Source organism: Vanessa atalanta, chromosome 9 (genome assembly GCF_905147765.1).
Source record: "Vanessa atalanta chromosome 9, ilVanAtal1.2, whole genome shotgun sequence".
Classification (NCBI taxonomy): domain Eukaryota; kingdom Metazoa; phylum Arthropoda; class Insecta; order Lepidoptera; family Nymphalidae; genus Vanessa; species Vanessa atalanta.
In genome coordinates, this window is record NC_061879.1 from 12,774,603 (window position 1) to 12,789,780 (window position 15,178).

The 15,178-nt window shown below is 30.5% G+C and overlaps 1 protein-coding gene across 4 annotated transcripts in view; it reads right to left on the reverse strand.

Moving 5' to 3' along the window:
• Window positions 1–13,667, reverse strand: part of LOC125066493 (embryonic polarity protein dorsal) — a 50,503-nt gene extending 36,836 nt beyond the window's left edge. For 2 of the 4 annotated variants that reach the window (XM_047674581.1, XM_047674585.1), the window contains exon 1: window positions 13,482–13,667. In XM_047674581.1, coding sequence (XP_047530537.1) covers window positions 13,482–13,620 — 139 coding nt within the window. In that variant the 5' untranslated portion in view covers window positions 13,621–13,667. Of the gene's footprint in view, window positions 1–7,877; window positions 8,408–13,481 lie in introns of those variants that run through there. The other 2 variants (XM_047674582.1, XM_047674584.1) reach the window with 2 other exon arrangements.
• Window positions 13,668–15,178: the final 1,511 nt, after the last annotated feature.

A 15,178-nucleotide genomic window follows, 5' to 3' on the forward strand; every position in this document is an offset into this window, starting at 1 on the left:
CGACCAAAATTTGTACCGAAATACGATATGTGCTAAACAGTCGTGTCTGGAAAATATTTATGAGTAAGCTGGTATACCGTTTAAAAAAGAAAATGACTATTAATTTGATTAGAGTCACAGATTTAGATAATTATTTAAAGTATGCGTAAACATTTTATACAATGTAATGGACATTACATAAGTTTAATTCAATACGTAAAATAATATGCATTTTAGTATGTGATTGCTTTTCTGACACTACACTTAATCACTGCCGCCTGAAAGTGTGCAAAAAAATCAAATCAAATAACAGCACTAGGAACTGATAATAACATCCTCCTAGGCGATTACGTCTCTGCACTCAATCACAACTAGATTATCAACGTAAAAGATAATAAATATTGTGCATAAGTTCGTGAGCAAACATATAATAAATCGTAATTAAAAAGCACGCAAACCCGAAAAAGAACTTCTGAAGTCTAAGCATTTAACAAATGTGTCGACGCGGCGTTCGAATCTGGTACCAGAATCTAGGAGTGTGATTTCTCATAAAATGGCTACTAGAACAACGAGGAAGTCAACAAACAACCATCGACGTTTATTATGGAACATTATAACAAAGGCATTAGGCAAGGCATTGTCAATTATCTAATTGATATCGTAAGAATAATTTGTATGAGAAGCTATCTGCTTTTTTTAACTTTAGAAGAGTCCAACAGATGTGACGAAAACAAATATAATAATTATTAGCATCGTTAAAGTTATTAGTGAATAAAATTGCTTTTGCTAACCATAACATATTTCATATTAATAAATAAGTTGCTTTTTTCCCTAACTGAACTAATATAAATAAATAAATAAATAAATATTGGACAACATCACATACATTACTCCGATCCCAATGTAAGTAGCTAAAGCACTTGTGTTATGGAAAATCAGAAGTAACGACGGTACCACATACACCCAGACCCAAGAAAACATAGAAAATTAATGAACTTTTTCTACATTGACTCGGCCGGGAATTGAACCCGGGACCTCAGAGTAGCGTTACCCATGAAAACCGGTGTACACACTACCCGACCATGGAGGTCGTCAAATATAAAAAAAATATATACCAGACGCATGCAGCGCGTATCGTATCAGACAATGTCTGACGTCAGTAATCAGTTTTGCTTGTAATGTGTATAAAAGGTAAACACGTATATCGAATATTAGCAAAAGAAAGCGGCTACAAATCTGGTTTAACGCCAATACTTTTTTCTTAACTCAAATGATATTTAACGAGGTGGCGCATGCATATTATCCAACGCAACAAACCAACTAGCAGTACTGATAAGCATGATATCTCCTTAAGAGGACAGGTTGGACCAGCCGTGAAACAGGATGATATACATAACCCGGCTTCGTAGCAGAAATTATATCCATACCACTTGCGCCTGTACTATTCTATATGAATGTATTATATGTTATTGTTTGAATAAATTAACATTATTACGACCCGTATTTCCCTTATGCATTTTTTACCTTACACGTAGGAAAAATGCAATCGAGCAGTTTTCTCTGTATTGAGTCTATTGATAATGTAATTCCGTAATTTATATATGATATAATACGAAACAAAAATAAACGACTGAATATTAAAAAAAAAAAAAACAAATATTTAAATACAGATAAATAACTATTATCAAGTGATCGTAGCTATTCTCTTAGATTATGTATTGTATTATCTAGAGCAGGGCTGTCCAAACTACATACCTTTGCGGGCCATTTAAATTTACTACAAAAGCTAGAGGGCCGCTGAAAAAAAAATTCAGCTAATAAAATACAGGGTAATAATTTCTTTATACGTTTATTGATTCTTAGCTAATTTATCTTTAACAATCATATCAATATCAACATCAACATTCGTTGTTGCCAGGCGCATTGCATGAAGAAGCGACTTATCTGACAGTGAAGATCTATAATTAGATTTTATAAAGTTCATTGTAGAATATGCACTTTCACATAAATAAGTGCTGCCCATCATCGATCTCATTTTCAAGCCAAAATTTGTTAATATGGGGAAACGATCGCCAGGCATCTTAAAAAAATCCATTCCAGTTTCTGTTCTCCTCTTGTAAAATGGATCTGACTGTACGTCACATAATTCCAACTGGTATTCAGTCTTTACGCTTTCGATTTGAATTGTTAATGGACGCATAAATAGAGCCAAATCGCGCTCTAATTCTTTGAAATCAGCGAAACGCTGCTCAAATTCTAAAATTACCTCATCGATGTACTTCAGGTGGTCAGAAAAGTTGCATCCTTCAAAATTTCCCATTTCGGTGTAATATTCTTGGCAACTCGGAAAAAAAGAAAAATCATTTTTTTCCAGTGACGTTTTGAACAATCTCAGTTTACTTTTGAACCCATTCACATATCCATACAAGTTGGCTATATTGTGTTGTTTGCCTTGTAATTTCAAATTTAATTCATTCAAATGTTGTGTCATATCAGTTAAAAATGCTAGATCAGCAAGAAATTCAGGATCTTGCATTTTAGTTTCCATATCACTTGTATCAGATTTTATTTCATTTTTAAGAAATATGGGAATGTCTTTCCGTAAAGCGAAAAAGCGCTGCAAGCACTGACCAGCACTCAACCATCGGATTTCTGAGTGCAATAGCAGATCCCCATAGCTTGCGTCAATTTCAGTTAAAAAATTACGAAATTTACGATGACTCAAAGCTTTGTTTCCGCCTCTAATAAGATTAGTTATTTTAACAACTATTTTCATGGCATTCATTTGGCGCAAAGATTTTCCGCATAAAGCTTCTTGGTGTATGATGCAATGGATTAATGGGCAATCAATGCCATCTTGTTTTAGAAGTCCCTTAAGTCCTGTAACGTTTCCTATCATAGCTTTCGCTCCATCGGTCACAATACAAGAACATTTTTGAAACCCACCGTATTCCATAACAGTTTTGTTAACTGCTTGAAAGATATCACTGCCTTTAGTTGAGACATATAGTGGCACTAAGTTTAACATTTCCTCCGTGATCAAAAAATCTTTTGAAATACAGCGAATAAAAATTATTAATTGACCGATATCTGTTTGGTCGGTACTTTCATCCAAACATAATGAATAATATTCACATTTTACAATGTAATCACATATTTTTTTCGAAACATATTCGCCCATATAATCTATTCGTCGCGCAACTGTTTGGTGAGATAATGCTACAGATTCAAATTTTTCTGCTAATTTCGGCTGCATGAAGCGATGAGCCATGGCAACTGCGCATTGTTTTATAAAAACTCCATCGCTGAAGGGTTTTTTAGCTTTGGCTAATTGTAACAAACTTCATAAGAAGCAGCCAAACTGTAATTGTCTGTATTTACTTTTGAAAAAAAACTTGTCTGTTGCGTTAGTTTTTTCTTATGCTCAGTCACAACAATTTTTCTTGCTTCACCGACGTGTATTTTATATTTTTCTTCGTGCAAAGTAGTATAATGACGCTTAACATTATATTCTTTACACACAGACAAAACTTGCATACAAATCATACACTGAATTTTATTACTATTGTTGCAAATAAAATAATCAAGTTCCCGCTTCTCATTAAATACACGATGTTCATCAGTTAATTTTCGCTTCTTCGTAGACATAATGTCAACTTTATTTTGCTATTAAGTGGCGATACGAACTTAGTGAAAGCGAAAGCCAAACTAATACGGACACCAACAAATACTCACTCTACAGAAACAAAATACTTTCCGGGAAATCCCGAAATAGTTAATGAATGTTACAAGAATGAATAAATAAATAATACTAAATATTGATTATTTGTTATGACAAATAATTCTATTATCCAAACTATTTATGTCCAAAACTATTGGCTGATTACAATATTCCGCGGGCCGCAAAAATACAAGACGCGGGCCGCACGCGGCCCGCGGGCCGTTTTTTGGACAGCCCTGATCTAGAGTGTCGCACTACAAAATAACTAAAACAAACCGACCAACTTCATTAAGTTGGTGTGCGTGACGGCTACGCTTGACACTCGGCAAACGTCATACTATTTACTAGTATGCGTGTAGGTACTTAGTGGTCAACTTTTGACCACATTTTTTTTTACTGTTTCAGCTTAGAAGTCTTTGTAAACATATAAATAATCGACGGCTGTTCTATATCTTTAATACGTATCGGATGATTCGATACTTTTTTTAATAAAAGAAATGATGAGCTACGTTCGCTATAAATTAATTTGATAAATCATATTTACGTAGATACACCATAACGACGGTTCTTTATTGACAGAGGAACCCTAACTTTATTACAAAAAATGTCTTTCAATTGTAAGTTATTTTTTTTTTAATTCCTTTACAGTAAAATATCTAAAAATAATCCGACCTAAAGATAAAAACCGATAATTTGATTTATACAATAATATGTATATAAATTAAATTAAACATAAACAATATCATAAAGTAATTTAAAAAAATAATTGAAAGTATATCAGAGAGTTACTCAACAAAACATATCAAGACTTATCTTCGAAAAACAAAACAATTTAATTTTAATGAGAAGAGGTAATAATAGCACGTTTACGGTTAATTAAGTTGTAACATTATTTTATTATACCATATAAGTACTACAACAAATATCTATTCTCAAACGACCCGCGGTGTTCCAAAGGCCGTACAGGTCTAGTTATACAACATTTTTTTATATGAATTCCAAATTTAATAATTGCTTTTATGTAAATTATAAGCTATTGAGAATGAATAAATTATTTTTTGGTCTGGTAATATTGTTTTATGATTTTCAGAGATACCTTTTATTTTTTTAAACTAAATATGTTTGTAGTTGACAATGATTTAATGCAATTAAATAAACACTACCTACTATCGCGCATAATAAAATCACGCTAGGAACCATGAGTAATTTTCTTTCCCTAAGCCGATGTTTCTTTCCATTATTTGAAAACTTTAAATAATTAAATCAAATTTAAATATGTATTTAATTATTTTTCTAATCGATTATAAAGTTTTTTTTCATTAATTTAAAACTGACTGCCTTATTCTATTCGGAAAAAAAAATAAAAGTATATATTATCTATTTAAATACAATAATACTAATACATAAAACCTATTTTAGTTCTGCAAGTATTTGTGATTATAAAAGAACCTAGGATCGACGTTTTTGTAATCTTATTAAATTGTCATAATTAACTATATCCACAATACTGTTGATTATTTTGATATAAACAGTGACAACCGATGTATAAATAAACACGAGAGCTATAGATAAGACTTGTGCACATGGCGCGGAGCGTCGCAGCCGAATCGGCGCCGTACCCGGTATGAGTAAAAATCGCACTGAAGCTAACTACTGCGGTGCTGTCGCGATACTTTCGTCTCACTATACGACTTTCAATATCATTAAACTTAAGCACCTATTCACATGAGTATTGTTACGTCTTATAATATGTTTTATACTCATCCAAACATATTTAAAAAAAATAAAAGTTTTCCTAATATTATGGAATTGTCTCCAAGCTCAAACTAGGTATATAAATATCCGTGTAACGTTTTCTACGTTCATTGCTTTGTTTTAGCTGTTGTTTGTAGATAAGGTTTAATAACTTTTTATATCATTAGCATTATGTACACAATTAATTATTGCACGTCGCCCCAGTTAATTTCCTTACTTGACTGATATCTGATTCACTATTCAATGCTGGAATTTGCGGTTTACACGACGCCGGTGTGACTTGGTGCGGTTTTAAAGAGTAACTAATGAGTGTCTTGTTTGATCCTCTCGGTACAAACATTTCTTAATAATGATTAGATAGAAGTTAAATTACCTGCCTATGAACTTGGGTCAAATAAATATTCTAATTTCCAAAAATGCTTCCTAGCAGGTGTTTATATAATAAACCTATGTTCCAAATTTCATCTTTCTGGGGTCAGTAGTTTAGTCTGTGGATTGATTGAGTCCGGACAAACTATTTTATAAGTTTGATTAATCTTGTAAAACATTTGGAGATTTTTATAAAAGCTATATGTAAAGAAAATTTAAATTTTCAAACTTAGTAAAGTAGTTCATACAGAAATACTGTAACATCAAGCAAACAAATTAAATTCTATGTATTTACAATAACAAAAAATTCAAAATTATTAAACAAAATATAACATCTTAAATTAATAATAAAATAAAGATACTAAAACAACACACACACATGCTATGAAACAGAGTCAAAGTCAATGGGACTGCCCAACATATACAATGATAGCCAAAAACATTTAAGTTACAAAGGATTGCTCTTGCTAATGAATATTTTTTTGTATGGTATTGTGACATGTATTCATATTTGTTTATTAAAAAGGCAGGTGGACATGCAAATAAGCCACCTGATGTTAATTGGTCAAGACCAGTGTGGTTATGACATCTGTGCTTTAAGAAATTTTTACTATTTAGGGAATGGTTAGTTTCTTGCCTTGCATTACCGCTGCACCACCAACAATAGGAATAAGGTGTTATATCCTTTGTGCCTGTAGTCACAATAGCTCACTCTTCCTTCAGACGAGACCACAACAATTTTAAATTGCTGTTTCATATATTGTATTATTATGTAATGAGTGGGTAGTACATGCTCATATAGGTATTGGGCTACACTGGGCTTGTACAAAGTCCTACCACCTAGTAAAATAAATATATATAATAAAAAAGTTGTAAAATTTTATTTGTAAAGATCCCAAATTGTTAAAATGTCTTTATTAACATTAATAATTATTATAGAAATTGCATGCTTTTATATCTTTCATTGTAATATTTGACAAATACTGATTTGATATTTCACACATTTTGACATTACTATCACAAAGTACCTGTTGGTTGGTACCTATATCTTGCAGATAAATAATTCAAATAATTACAAGCTACTTGTAATATTATATAACATTCATTTCACTAAACTTGACTGCAAGTTAAAGTTTAATAAAAATAAGTCTTGTAAAGTTTTATCAACTGTATCATAACATAATATGAAGTAATTGAAAGGATATCTAGTGATAAACATAAAAAAAAAAATCAAATTTAAAATATATAATTCATTGATGGCTTAGATTCATAGGTATATAATTTTTTTCTCGGGCGCTACCAAAAGAAATTCTCATTTATCAATCTATTTTACTTTTCTTATAAAACAGAATTAAATTTTTTAATAAATTATTCTCGTCTTAATATGTATATTGAATAAATGTTACTAATCATACCTATAGACAAGAACTATTTTGCTATATTTACATTCATTGACCCCTTTAATCTAATCAATTATTATAAATATTAGGTGTAAGACCCTATGTTTAAAGTGTGTGCACTTTCAAACCAATGCATGGATAAATTAATCATTGATAGATTTAAGCAAATTTAAATTGTAAATAATTTTATTTATATTGTCTAATTTAAAAAAAGGTACTTCATAATTAAAAATATAATACATGAATTGAACTAAATAAAGTAAATAATGCAACAGGAAATAAATAATCATAAAGCGTCTTGTTATATTTAGTACTTAAAGTATTTTAGTTTTATATATACAAGCATAAGTTTTAAATTTTAACTACATAAAGTTTTAACCGCCAATAGCCGCCCATACTACTCTCTATGGACGTTGATGCAGCCAGATTTTAAGATATTTATAGAATCACACGCAAAGCTGACTAACAGACCGAGAAGGAAGCTATTACTTACAGAACTGGCTGAAAATTTACTAATTAAGAGAACTTAAGGTATTGCGGGTTGTTAAGTTAAAGGAAACATTTCAACTACGTGCAAGGTGCGAGGTTCGAGTGTCAAAGAAACGCAAACCGTTCGAGACAATTCATGCATTTCTGTGATATACATGGTTTACCTCCGCTGTTGTCCATCGCACGTTTTACGAACGTGTCTCGTCCACGGACACCTCACAGCGGTCCTTCAGACGAACACATTTATTTTAACGTCATAACACTGGCCGTTTTGCACTTTGCTGATTAAGTCTGTAATCGAACTTTGAACTCACTCAACCTCACTTAATAATAGAACTATCGAAGTAAACACGCACGATAAACTTTGCGAAACGTAAACTAAAGACGTACCTCTTCGAACATGATCCTATAATAACTGTCTCTTCGCTCGTCCAAGGAACTAGTTATCAAGGTCTCGTCTCGATCACAGCATGCACGGTTCCAAGAATTAAGAAACAGGTTATATCGAAACGCGACGTTATTATTATTATCACTTTATTATTACAATAATAATAAAATAAACTGATACGTTTTTGCAAATTATATTTTGTGATTATAATTTGGAAACGATCGTCTGAAGTTACAACTTTTGCGGAGTGAACGTCTATGTGATAAACGCGTCTGTGTGCACCAAAGCAGAACGTCACACTACTATTGTCTGACCACGATTGGACACTAGAGGTCACATGGCTGCTGTGCGACGTGTTACAACGACGCATGCGCACTGCGAATTTAAACTTTTCTCCGTGTGTGAGACCGAGAGGGAAATAAATTATTAAATAAATATTTCCTTTTCGTTATGAATAATATTACTTATTAATTTTTGTTCATAAAACATTTTGAGCATTATTATATTTTCTACATATAAATATAATACTATGAGTATTTCTACTAATAATGTATATGGTATTAACTTAATAGGATTAACTATTTTTTAACTATTTTTTTAGGGAAATGATCAATTATAACTACATATAATATTATCAAATAAAACCGACAACGTATTAATAATGATGTAAAATGTTTTCGCTTTTCCACTGTAGTTCGAACGGCATGTGTTCCATTAATACTAAAAAATATTTTACATACCTATACCATAGTTAGGAATCCCCATTAGATGTAATACTTAAATCTAATGGGTATATTATGGGATATCATATTAGGCTCTTACCAATATATTATAAGTCATTTATAATTTTTAATTTTCTGTAAATGATATTTAATGAACATAATTAGGTAAATAATATATAATCAAATCTACGAATGGTAAAATAGATACAAACATAATTACTGTCTTAAATAGTCGTGGAGGCTTGATATGACTACCAAAGTGAGAAACACATATTTTTAAAATTATACTCTTATATATATATAATAATGCAGGTTTGTATGGTAAGTAAATGTGCTGTATAATTAATACTTTGTTTAAAGATCAATGGCTAGTAAAAACTTTAAAAATACTATGATTATCCCACTTTAAATAATTATGTAATGTTTATGTTTATGATGTCAACCCGTTGCTGGCTGTAATTCTTGTTTTTCTCTAACATGTCAAATTTCACTGGTTTTCCTTTTTTCAGGTGTCTTAGCTTTATAGATATTATTAACAATATTTTATTCGAAGTAACCGGTAAAAAAGTTTAAAACGTGATGTTACAAGTATTATCTTTTTTATGTTACCTATTTATTTATTATTAATCATTTTATATTTTATCATATATTGAAATAAAATTAAAAAAAACATATTAACCTTTTATTTCAGAATATGAAAGAATATTTCTTAGGAAAGCATATGACTCATAAGGCTTTATTAGATGATCCCAATTTTCAGAGCGTGGGTGCTACGTTCTTACGTATTTCAGTGAATTCAGAAGGGATGAGTCATCGTACTTATTGGTTGATAATTTTATTTATCATGAAAATGTAATTCAAACTTACGATAAGATCCATAATATATTTGTAAATCAATCAAACCAAATAATATAATGGATTACTTTCAAAACTGTGTAAAATAAAACAAACACGTGTTAAGGATTTAGTTTAAGTGTTTTTAAGTCGGTTTTTTTAGATATAAATTGTTATATTTTGTATAATAAATATATGGTTATGTATTTCTCATCACACACATTTCACATATTAAGCGAGATGCACAGTTTAAAGATGTGAGTGACAAAACATTTGATGGCCACTTTTAGTTTTTTTTTTTTCTTGCAATTTTAATGGATCTACCCTCGAAGCTTTTTAGTAAGTAATAAATTAAATAATTGAAATGGAAACTAGACTATTATATAAGGCTTTGGTATTTTAGTTATTTGTTATTGTTTTATTATATATTAGTATAATAATGGATATTTTGTATCCCTTTGTTACACTAGGATACCTAATTTAACAAAAGCAAAAGCAAACCATTTGCTTGTTCGATATGAGTGGAATAATTAATATTATACGTTGCATTTAGAAAGTTTTAGTGTTGTAACTTGTAATGGCGCGAAGCGATATGACTCAGTCAGTCAGTCCGGCGCGGCACCGCGTCGCGACTCGGTGGTGTCGCCGACTCGCGGCTGTCACTTTGCGTGTGGCGCCAAATGCCCGCCACGATTCCTATTCGAAATTTAAAACTTATAACGATCCTTCCACCCTGCAAAATTGCGTAGTATTACGCGTTTTAAAAGGGTTCGCAGGGAAAAAATAGGGCTAGGTTCTTGACCTGCCTTAAATATTGAATAATATTAGTGGGGTTAATAATTTTGTAGTACACGGTTTTGATGTTGAACGAATCAATAGGATGCATTAATTACCTCATAAGATAAGAGTAAGATATAAGAGATAAATCTTATTGTATAAATATAGGCTCAAAATGAAAATATATTTTCAGTGATTTTATTATTTATAACATTATTTTACGTTAGATATTGTCCACACTTCAACTTCTAACTAATAGTAGAAAATTCTGTTCACGATAAATCACTTATAGTTATATATCTCTTATGGATAATTTTTACTTTGTTTATGTCAATAAACTATATTTATATTATACAATATATTTTATTGCAAATAGTGTTAACAAAATAATTGATATTATAGTTATTCAGGCGCGTCTATTGGTAAAGAAAATTATCCATAAAAATGTATTTTGGTGTATAAATAGCGACAGGTATTATAAAGAATTATTTTATTAGTATAGATTATAAAAGCCTACACCGGTAACGCTTTCCTGTCCCCGTGTAGCGCCGCGACGCCGGGCGCCGCTGACGGCGCCGACCGCGTGACGCCGCACCCTAGTCCCTACTCCCTTTAAATTATTCCTGATTGTATCGAATATAACCCTCCGTTACTTTTGATATATTTAGTTAGTAATATTTAAATAGGCCAAGAATACATCGGATTATGTTACTGAAATATGCATAAAAATATTTTAAAAAGAACAGAAGGTACTATAACGAGAAGAACAAATTAATGAAATAATAAGGAAAATATGAATAATTTATGTTTATTCTTTGGAAAACAATTGGTATTTAAATGTTTAATTTTTTAATTCGGTCATAAATGTTCGATCTTTGCCGATTTAATAGTTTTTTTTTGTAAATATTTATATAATAGATACGTCAGTTTATCTTATCATAATTGAAGGTATCGATAAATATGTAAATTATCAATGCAAATAAAGGCTTAATTTTTTATTAAGTAAGCTAATTATGAGATACGACATAATCACGTTCTCGTAGGTATTATTTTAAGCACCATGTGAGTTATCTCTATATATATATATATATATATATATATATATGTTATCAAGTCCAAAATATATAAAACTACAAGGAAATTTATTATTTACAACTTTTTTATTAAATATTAATAATTATAATATTTAAGAATTAGACATGATTATGTAAACTGTGTAAAATGTACTAATGTAGTGATACAATGCTCTTTCATTTAACCTACAACACATAGGGTTTCCGCTAGAGATCTTTTGTAAGACATTTTAATTACATTTGACATTTGAAATATTTTGATAAAACAATCCTAAAATAAATTAGCGACCTTTTCTTAATCCTAATAATGGCTTTATGCATTCCTATCATTATATTATTATATATAATAATACTACTTAAAATGATACTAATATAAATATGTCTAATTATCTGTTATGTCTAGCTCTGGCAATAGAAAATGACTTATTTATAACAGAACACAGTGGTTCAAATAAGAGCGCAACTTAATTTTCACGTACTAAATATGAGCAACTATATAAGAAAGTTTGGAAGTATGCATTTGACAAATGTAAATCTAAATGTATCCGTCAGCAAAAGAGCAGAAGATTCCTCGGCCCAACAGTGGGACATTTACGAACTGTATTATCTATATATCTATCTGTATTATCTACATTTACGTTATCATAAAATTCACAATTTCAATAAATCTACATTTATAAAGAAGGATTTAAGCGGAAAAAAAATATTATATAGATACATATGTCGTGACAAGATATGTTTCATAAATAAAATTCAAATAAGGAAACAAGTCAAATCAATCACAATTGTCAAGAGTGTATTTAATCTTCGAAAGAAATATTTTATTTATATTTCTACATATATATTTCGTCAATATTTAAAAGGTGAGGCAGATTTATTAAACAGCGTATTTAATGTATTTATATAGATAAAATTAAACGATAGTGGTAATGTATTGTAAATAAATGATATTGTAATGTGCAACTGGAAGAGCTTTGTGCAAATCTACGTTGTCTTTACCAGATCTACTGTTAACTCCTTACACCAAGATACTCTTATACCAAAAATAATCATTTCTTTTGACGCTGTTGTCTATTGATAAAAGTAATCTACATGTAGATTTATGTTGGTAATTTATAAAGTTCAATGTTAAAAACACTTTTCGTTTCTTTTTAGTAATCCATTGTATTTAAAATTTAACTTAACTATTCTTCTGTAATATACAAAATATTTAATCTCAGAATCATCTAATACAGTTCATTGTGCATGTAACCTTTAAGGCAGCATAAGCAATTAATGAAGCAATTAATGACGCAATAAAGTCGCAACAAATAACTAAATAAAATGTTATTAGTACGTCATACTAGATATAATTATTTAAAGACAATTGGATTCCTTTGAATACAATTTGATTAATAAAAAAAAATATATCGCCAGTAACCAGATAATTAATGGTTGACCAATTAGCATTGAAAAATGTCGCTACTTAACACGACGTATTGTTAGTATTGTATACGTATGTGGATAGATGTAATTACTTATAAAAGTCAGTAGATTTGCTAATCGTATGTTCGTGTTATTGATCTATATTAACATAATAAAGCTGAAGACAGAAAACAGCTTCTTGTTTAAACGCGTTAATTTCTGGAACTGCCAGTCTTATTTTAAAAAAGTTGCATTTGATAGATCAGTTCTTGAGGTAAATTATACTTAAACTATAATTATCTAGTCTTCATTATGTCTTCTATTGGAGAATCAATTTGTTGAAATATCGCAGAAAAGCCGTTTTATGGTATCACATTATATTTCTCCCAATTTAAGCCCAAGTTATATTTGAACTGCTAAAACTTTTACGAAACTCCACCCCTAACGCGGTAAAATGAGGGTTGGAAGTTTGTGTTTTATAAAATTTCGCGCGTGTAAAGCCGCAGGTTTAGCTAGTAAATAATATACAAAAACTCTCTCCCTATATATGTATTTGATACAATGGCTTACCTCTAGATTTTTTGTTCTTTGTCTTATGACGTTTGTCTTGTAACCTGTACGCCGTATTTTGTAACAGTATCAGGATGCCCGAAGGATTGAAGATTTCACAGAGCGTGTCTCCGGCAACCAGGGCTGGCGCGGGTGACATCTCGGAGCGGGAATTGAACAGGGAGCGGTGCCACTTGACCACTCCTCCTGCGTAAGATTTAAAGTTCTTTTTAATACAAACCTTAATAATTTAATGTTAAGGGACATATAAGAGTTTGCCGTGAGTTATTTAAAAGTAAGATTGCATCATCGGTTGATGATGCAGCCAGACTTCACGCATTGATGGTTGAAATCACCAATCGATTTCATAAACTCTTAATGTTTGCCCACGTACACACCTGGGCTATATCTAGGATACATTGAAATACAAAATTACAAAGATTTATAGAATTAGTTCAACAAATTTATCATTATTGTATCAAACATCTTCATTAAATTTTTTTCGTTAGTAAGTTTTAGTTTAACTTGAATATAGATAATATTTGAGGAGATAGTGAGGCTCAAATTATGTTTGATAATTTAACCTGTTTAGTTTAATTAATGCCATAATTATACGTAAACAAAACTGTTTTGAGTAGCTAGCTCGATATCATAATCCTACATAATGAAATAAACGCGTTTGTTATAAATGCAGTATATATTTTTATAATATGTTATAATCATATTTGGAATACTGTAAACGCATTATTGGTAGAAGGTTCGATTCCATTAGCGTATCGCATTTTTCACGTAGCAGTACAGTATATTAGAATGCGTGACACGTTACTTTATTATATAAAGAAAATATTGAACATAAAACATGTTACAAGGAACACGATAATATTTTGACACAAAATGCATAAATTACATTAATCTTCACACACACGTACACACACCTGTATGTATGTATGTTTATGTAACACAATGTTTTGCTACTATTTTAACGCCGTACATACCGTTCTTATTTATATAATAATGTACACGAACAACACTCAGTCACAGCACAGGTATAACTAAATTCCAAATACAAATGAGCGAGGTATAAGTATTTTATCTAAATTCCAACTCCAAGGAGCGATCGCACTCGCTGCTCATAATATTGTGATATTACTATGTTGTTGTATATCGTGTCATCCTCATCTTTATCCACGTAAGTAAGCTCCACGTCATGGGGAACCGATGTAGTCATTAAAATCGATCCGAGCAAAATATAAGGTAAATTGTTATAAAAATATTAGAGTGCACGTGTGTTGAATAATTTAAGGAAAATCAAACAAATAATGAATAAAATGTGGTATAGTTATAGTTATGTAAACATATCAGTACATAATACACACATAAATAAAAAACAATTACCACTATCGATTCATGTAGTTATGTACACGTACAGTAAGGACTCGACGTCTGATCCACATATTACACCACATGACATTTAGTTTTGACGTAAATTAATAAATAATTGAATACATATATTACGTAGCAGGCATAAAATTAATTTAATTTAAAGTTACTCAGGTTAAGTTAATTCTACTCAGAAGAACCGGTAAGAAACTCCGTTAGTTACATCATTTGTATCACATTTATACTTGGTCTTAAATTGTCAATAATAATTATTATTGCCAGTTTCGTGATAATTTATAAACTAAAAAAAAATCAAACTACTTAGCAAAATAAATAGG